Raw genomic sequence first — 8,062 nt, forward strand, 5'->3', positions numbered from 1 at the left:
CCTGACCAATATGGAGAAACCTCATCTCTACTAAAAATACAAAATTAGCCGGGCATGGTGGCGCATGCCTGTAATGCCAGCTACTTGGGAGGCTGAGGCAGGAGAATCGCTTGAACATGGGAGGCGGAGGTTGCGGTGAGCAGAGATCACACCACTGCACTCCAGCCTGGGCAACAAGAGCAAAACTCTGTCTCAGAATAAATAAATAAATTAATTAAAGGTCCTTTTTTTTTTTTTAAGGTGCAAATAGCTTTGCATGCAATTTATGAATTTTTCTTTTCTTTTTTTTTCCTGATTCTGATCGCTGGTGTTCAGTAGGAAAGGGAATCAAAACTCCATAAAGCAAATTGACTTATCTGTAGATAACCAAAGTCTTTTCAGTGGTGTCTGTCCCTCTTGTGAAAGTACAGCTGCTTGTGGGAAAAGTAAGACACCTAGAATACAGTGTACCTTTTTGGGGACATACCTCTGTTACAGAAACATGTGATTAATTTTGAAGGTAGAATTTCGGAACATCATATTTTAATAGGAAGCTTGAAAGATAAGTAGAGGAAAACATCAAGCAAAGCAAAATACACCATTTGCAGAGTTCAATCAGATATGACTCAGCATTTCTTCATTGTGCTCATCCCCAGCTCCTCAAGCACATAGTGCCTTGCACACAGTAGGGACTGAGGGAAATATTTGTTAATGCATTAATTTTAGTTAAAAGTAGATACCTCCTAATCTCTCAGTGGCTTGAACTGGGTCAAACAGCAGAGGAATGGGGTAAAAAAGGAAAGACACCAGGTAAAGGTACAACAAGACCACTGCTTAATAAATATATTTGTTTTTGGGGTCATTATTTTGCTCAAAAGTCTATGAGATGACCAGCCCAGAATGCGGCAGTTAATTCCATTTACATTTTCAGTGTGGGATCCAGGTTTTCAAGTTTGTTATGTGATTTTATGCAAAACAACATGCAAATCCAGCGCATTCTAAAAATTCAGACTGTTCTCCAGCCGCTCCCCTGGTCACAAACAACTAAGGTTGGCGCCGGTCTCTTTGGGATCCTTCGCGGAGGGGCAGAGCAGGCGGGGGTGACGGGCCGGGGGGCGGGGGAAAGGGCGGTCTGGGAGGCGGTCCCGGGGCGGGGCCCGTGACGCGCTGACTCGGTCGGCTTAAGGGCCGGACCTCAGCGTCTCCCGGAGTCTGGCCGCAGTCGCGGCAGTGGTGGCTTCCCATCTTCAAAAGGCGCCCTCCGACTCCTCGTGCCGCGCTGCTCGCCGGGCCAGTCCAGAAACAGGTCGTGGAGCCCCGCACCACTCCCGCTGGTTCCCGAACGCGGATCGCTTCTTCTGAGAGTTGCGAGCAACTTTCCCTTGTCCCTGGCGCTGCAGCGGCTCGGGGACCGTGGCAGCCGCAGATTTCTGAACCCCGGGCCACTCTCCCCGTGCCTCGGCTTCGCGCTTGTGTAGATCGTTCCCTGTCTGGTTGCACGCTGGGGATCCCGGACCTCGATTCTGCGGGCGAGATGCCCCTGGGACACATCATGAGGCTGGACCTGGAGAAAATTGCCCTGGAGTACATCGTGCCCTGTCTGCACGAGGTGGGCTTCTGCTACCTGGACAACTTCCTGGGCGAGGTGGTGGGCGACTGCGTCCTGGAGCGCGTCAAGCAGCTGCACTGCACCGGGGCCCTGCGGGACGGCCAGCTGGCGGGGCCGCGCGCCGGCGTCTCCAAGCGACACCTGCGGGGCGACCAGATCACGTGGATCGGGGGCAACGAGGAGGGCTGTGAGGCCATCAGCTTCCTCTTGTCCCTCATCGACAGGCTGGTCCTCTACTGCGGGAGCCGGCTGGGCAACTACTACGTCAAGGAGAGGTCTAAGGTAGGACGCGCTCGGCGCCCTGCCGCAGCTGCCCCCGCGGGGACGGGAGGCACTCGGAGTCCGTTGTGTGTCGCCTTCCCAGGGCTGCAAGCGAACTTTGTTTTTTAACCAAGAAGTCAGCCTGGTTTGTCTCTACTTGCTGCTTCCCCCCACCCCTCGCCCCAGCTCCTCTGAGCGCAAGTCCACGTTAAGGGGCTCAGGTGAATCATGATGATGACCTTCTGTTGACTTTGAAATATTGGCTCTTGTGGGTGACAAAAGCCAGACAAGCTGTGGCTTTGGTCCGCTTTTAAGACAAGAGGTTCTCAAAGATCCAAAGGAGGGAAAGGGTATTAGAAACACTGTGGATCATCTGAGAGTCCTTATGATCTTAAATACGTACTTTAAGGCCACCTAATACTGCCCTTCATTGTGGTCAGAAGAGATTTCTACAAAAGCACTCAGAATTCTGGAGGCAGTTGTGATTTTGCCATGTGGCAGTTGGTTTGTGGAGTTGGGCAGGTGTGAAAGGGTAAAACTCTACTTCTGAATGCTGCTTCTGCCCTCTGGGACCCAGCACATTGTTAGACCATCTTCTTGACTGAAAATTCTCTCCTGCTGCTGAGCCCTACACCACCACCTTCCTTTTCCTAACTATCAATTGACGGCAAAGTCCACTCAAAACAACCAGTTAAGTGCTCAGGAGAGAGTAGTCAAGCACCTCCGGAAAGAAACAGTGTTTTTGTTCACATAGCAGGAAGTGACTCCCTGGGTGGTAATTTATCTTGGAAACACAGGTAGATTGGCAGAAAAACGGGAACATGTAGGTACCGCGATGTTGGTGCATGTACATTACTTTGGGATAGGCTTTCTCAGTCTTTCCTCAAAGGATAGTTGAGCCAGTTTTCCAGTGGCAATTTTGAGTGACTTGCGCTTGTCTTATGGTGTGGTCAAGGGACATTCAGAACTATGGAAAACTTTTACTGAAACAGCGAAGCAGAGTATACCATGGCATGAGAGGTACCACTCTCTGACACCTATGTGCCACTCTTTGACAATAAATATAGTATTTCTCAAATCAGTCTCAAGACTGATCCTGTCTCAAAACAGACCATTGTTCTCTCCTTTCTCTAATACACGGAGAGGAACACTCTGAATAAAAGCTAAGTGGTGAGAATTGGAAACGTGTGGGAATGAAGGGGTGGAGATGGATGAGTGCAGTGGGGAGTCATAGTTTGTTGTACAACTTCCAAGCCAAGAGGCCATGAATAGAATATCTGAAAGCATCGTTATTAATGCACCCAACTAAAGTACATCTTAGAAGATACTGCTTTCTAAATTTTACTTTGGGGAAAAAAATTACGTGTTAGCTGAACTCTGTAGAAGATTGATTAAAGTGTTTCTTCACTCTTCTTCCGTTGTGTTGGTGGTGGACTAGTCATGTGTCTTTGACTAGTTTGGTTTTTGCATTAAATGACCTTGCTGTCTTCTGTGGTGGGGCCGGGTGGGGAGGGGAAGGGTCAGCCTCAGTGTTGCTGAGGGGCTGGTAGTTTTACCTGAGGAGCAGACGACTTACCGGGTTTTGAATATCTCTTGTAAACTCAGGTGTTAGGAATTTTTCTTCATTATTCTAGGAGCCAAATTTGCTCTGAGGGACATCAGAATTAATTGGTATAGAAAGAGGCCACTGACATTGAAAGTTAAATATTTTTATTTAGCTTTGACTTAATGGATAGGGATAGGATTTCAGACTAGAATTTAACTCAAGTGGAATGAAAAACACTGTGTAAGGGTAAGGGAAAGAAAGATCTTGTAGGTATGATTCATCAATTTTAGGTTATCTTTTGGGTGGAATGAAAAATTTTTCAGGTGACCCTGTCAGAAGGTGATCATGAGTTGAAAAGAAAATTTATCCTGTCCCACCTCCAGATTTCCAGGTTTAGTTTGGCTGGTTTGTCACAAAGCTCCCTGCCCTTTAGATAAATCACCTTTCGATTGGAATATTCCCTGGCCAATTAGAACCAAATGCAAACCAGGCTTGAGCAAACAATTAGTGTAGCTAAATGTTTTTTAAGTGTGCTTTGCTTGTATACGGAAGTCTCCTTAGTGATGTCTTGTGGTCTTGGGTTTCTTGTTTGAAGTTCATTATTAAAGTCATCATAGAAACACTTTCCGTTTCTACATGATTTGTATTGGTTTCACCTTAATTTATTCCTTCTTTTTCTTCACTCACTTTTTATCCCTCAACCGAGCTCCTTATTTTGTGCTGCTTTCCAGAGCAGTGACAGAGATCCAGTTTACTGGTGCATCCTTCACACATGTTTTCAAGAAAAACTAAAGTTTTAAATTTATTTGTTATTATTATTTTTTTGAGACAGAGTCTTGCTCTGTCCCAAGGATGTTGTGCAGTGGCGTGATCTCGGCTCACCGCAACCTCCGTCTCCTGGGTTCAAGCGATTCTCCTGCCTCAGCCTCCCGCATAGCTGCGACTACAGGAACGCCACCACACCCAGCTAGTTTTTGTATTTTCAGTAGAGATGGGGTTTCACCATGTTGGCCAGGCTGGTCTCCATCTCTTGACCTCATGATCTGCCCACCTCGGCCTCCCAAAGTTCTGGGATTACAGGTGTGAGCCACTGTGCCTGGTCCTTAACTTTATTTTTAAGTTTTAATTAAGGATATTTTCAAACACACATAAATATAAGAGGCTAATAAGCTCCCATCATCCAATTTCAACAATTGCCAATATGTACATTTATTTTAGACCAATTGTTTTTTAGCTACTTTAAATTTCTTGAGGTTTTTGCTTATTCATGCACTTACCCAAATTTGGTTTATTTTTTTGGTTCTTTGCTGGATTTCGAAAGGTCATTGAATAATGTAATATTGTCCTTTATCTCAATGAAGCAATAGCAAAGGCATTGGGAGTAAAACAGAAAGACACACTGGACCTAAAATTGAAATTGTGGAAGAATATAGAAAGAAATATTAGATGGTTCCGCTTCCTGCCAAGAAAGTGGTTAATGGTCAGAATTTATGTACCTCGTCTTTGCTGGAGAAAATTCCAAGGGTGTTGAAGACCCCTTTGGGAAGTGGTTGCTGTAATGTACAGCAGTATGGCGCCCCCTAACTTCATGCATGATCATTGCTTTCAGGCTAGCAATGGATTTATCTGCTACTCCCTTTTGGAGATTTTAGACCATGTCCAAGATAAATATTGGTCATATTTTGCTCCTTTTTCTTTGGCTACCTAGATCTTGAAAAATGGCTGTTTTCCAGAGAATGTATAATTTTTAGAACCAAAAGTCCCTCTGCTTCAAACAGTTCACTGTAGACTCACTAGTTAGTAACGCTAATAATAAGAACTAACTTTTATTGAGCAGTTTGTATTGTCTGGCACTGTGCTAAGCACTTTACAGATGTTATCTTGCTTAATCTTCAGAAACACAGTCTTAAGCACATTGAGTGATTAAATACTTTGCCCAAAGTTTCAAAGTCAGTGGTAAGAAACAGTTTAAGTGGGGGCTACCAGCTTAGGCTCAGTGTTACTAACCTTGTGGCTTTAGGCAAGTTGCTTGGTTTACACCAGGTGTAAAAGGAGGGGAAATAATGCCTTAAAGCTGTTGGGGGAAGAAGCATTAAATAAGATGATGTATATGAAATTTTTAGCAGCATTCTGAGCCTTCATCAGTGTTTTAAGTCTCCAGAGGGGAAATTTGGGATCCTAACCTAGATTTGTCTAACTCGAGACTGTGTTCTTTCCTTTTATTCTCTCCTACTTCTGACTTTTCATTTATTCAGCAAATGTTTATGGAGTGTTCACCCTGTGTGGGGTACTGTGCAGGGTGGTGGTGCAATGATGAACGAATTTATACTTTTGTATACTTCGAATTGTAGGATCGTCTCATTCACACTTGACTAATTCTCAGGCTTAAGAAAACCCTCAAACATTGAAGTGGGTCAGTTGAGTACATCTGAAGAGAAAATGGAGTACTGTGCTGATGTTTTCCTACTGTTATTTTTATTTATTTTTTGAGACAGAGTTTTGCTCCTGTTGCACATGCTGGAGTCCAATGGTGCAATCTTGGCCCACCGTAACCTCCGCCTCCCAGGTTCAAGCGATTCTCCTGCCTCAGCCTCCTGAGTAGCTGGGATTACAGGCGTGTACCACCATGCCTGGCTAATTTTGTATTTTTAGTAGAGATGGGGTTTCACCATGTTGATCAGGCTGTTCTCTAACTCCCGACCTCAGGTGATGCGCCCGCCTTCGTGCCTCCCAACATGCTGGGATTACAGGTGTGAGCCACTGCCCCCGGCCCCTACTGTTATTTTTAGAAAAACATTTATTGATAGGGTTTGTTTGTAGGATTCCTGACCAGACTAGCTCTGGAAGATGGCATTGTAAGGACTGCATTGTGAACAGACAGATTGGTCCTCCCCTGGAAACAATAAAGAGGAATGATGAAACAGCAAAACATTTATGAATAAAAGAAGATGTGTTGCAAGGTGGTATGTTTATTCCTTGCTGTTGAGCAATAACAGTTTTGGCCCACCCTTCTCATGTGAGGTCAGGAATATACATTATTTAATGGAGCTTATCATGGTTGCAAGCTACTTTAAGGGAAAAATGAGATAATGTACTATGAAGTGATCTCTCAGGACCCAAGTGCAAGAAATGCAGCCAGGGTTCTCACAAGCTTAGAGGTATGAACTAGGAACCAAAAAGCCCTTAACATCCAGGACAGCTGGTGTGTTCTTTTCTCAGGAGCCTCATGACCTCCATCTTTGCTTCCCTGCTTTTGTTCTTCATTTCTTCCCCTCTTTTCAATCCAGCTTTTGCTGCCCTCCCATGCATATGGGCTCAAGATGGCTGCCACACAATGGCCACCTCAGCCTTTAGTTCCAGATGAGCAGAGACTTGAGTAACATTCCCGAATCCCTATTTTCATTGCCTGGAAGAAAGTCGGATTGTCTCACCTTGGCTCAAGGGACCTATCAGCCGTAGTCAGGCACGGTGGGAGGCATGTGGAAACCATGTGTCACAAAGATGGTTGCCAGGGCCAATGAGAGTTATAGTTTTTAGAGCACAGAGTTTGAGAGCTGGATACCATAAATGGTATCTCTGCCATTAGAATCTTAAAAATCTATCTGTGAATAAGGTATTTTGGGGAGAAGGAGTGCTGAGTTTGAAGCTCTGGATCATCTTTCTGTAAGGATGTAAGGGATTCCTATAAAAGCTTTTGTATTAAAAATAACTTGGCTCCTGGAGGAAGGAAATTACTCCACAGTAATTTACAGAATACAGCCCCAGTGACAGTGAAACAAGTCTCTCCAGTGGGCAAGTTTTCATGGGGTTTTTTGTCTACTTTGTGAATGACAATTGGAAACAAAGAAGGCAGGAGGGTGTGTGTGTTTAATTTGTAATTTCTTTTGCTCAATTTTGGGCCACTGGCCACTTCACTATAACCTTATCTGCTTCAGTGAAGTGGATAATCAGGGATATCGATTTAATTCATTCCCAGATGGCTCAGTGCTGTGCACTGCGGGAGACCTGTCCGTGGATGGGGGAAGGGAGGTGCCAAGTGATTATAAAACCACCTGAAGAACTAAGCTGAGAGTTGAGTGTAGGGTGCAGTGGTTGTCACCAACTCTTTCTCTTTTTCTGGTTAGAAAGTGCACGTTTACACTCATTAGTCATTGTTTTTCTTTGGGTTTTCTCCAATTTCTCTGTTAACTTAAATTGAAGCAACCAGAACAAGTGATCAAAACTATACAGGACGTTAATAATATGGGATTTTAGGGCTAGAGAGATATTAGAAATCACATCTATCCAATGTCTCAGTCATTCAGCAGTTCTTTTCATATTTGGAGAGATGATATCTTGAGCAGGTCCTTGGGAAGGGATGGGTAAAATGTACTTTAATAGAGAAGGGGTGGCCCGGTGTGGTGGCTCATGCCTGTAATCCCAGCACTTTGGGAGGTCAAGGCGGGCAGATCACACGGTCAGGAGTTCCAGACCAGCCTGACCAACGTGGTGAAACCCCATTTCTACTAAAAATACAAAAACTAGCCAGGCATGGTGGTTTGTGCCTGTAATCTCAGCTACTCAGGAGACTGAGGCAGGAGAAGTGCTTGAACCCAGGAGGTGGAGCTTGTTGTGAGACGAGATTGCACTCCAGCCTCTGTGACAGAGCAAGACTCTGTCTCAAAAAA

General features: G+C 44.8%; 1 protein-coding gene across 1 annotated transcript in view; it reads left to right on the forward strand.

Annotated features, from left to right (window-relative positions):
• The first annotated feature begins 1,173 nt into the window (after positions 1 to 1,173).
• The window catches only part of EGLN3 (egl-9 family hypoxia inducible factor 3), a 27,475-nt gene continuing 20,586 nt past the window's right edge, over positions 1,174 to 8,062 (forward strand). The window contains exon 1 of the mRNA XM_017895901.1: positions 1,174 to 1,870. Coding sequence (XP_017751390.1) covers positions 1,514 to 1,870 — 357 coding nt within the window. The 5' untranslated portion in view covers positions 1,174 to 1,513. The remainder of the gene's footprint in view (positions 1,871 to 8,062) is intronic.

The sequence above is a fragment of the Rhinopithecus bieti genome, unplaced genomic scaffold, assembly GCF_001698545.2.
Source record: "Rhinopithecus bieti isolate Rb0 unplaced genomic scaffold, ASM169854v2 scaffold_21703, whole genome shotgun sequence".
Lineage (NCBI taxonomy): Eukaryota > Metazoa > Chordata > Mammalia > Primates > Cercopithecidae > Rhinopithecus > Rhinopithecus bieti.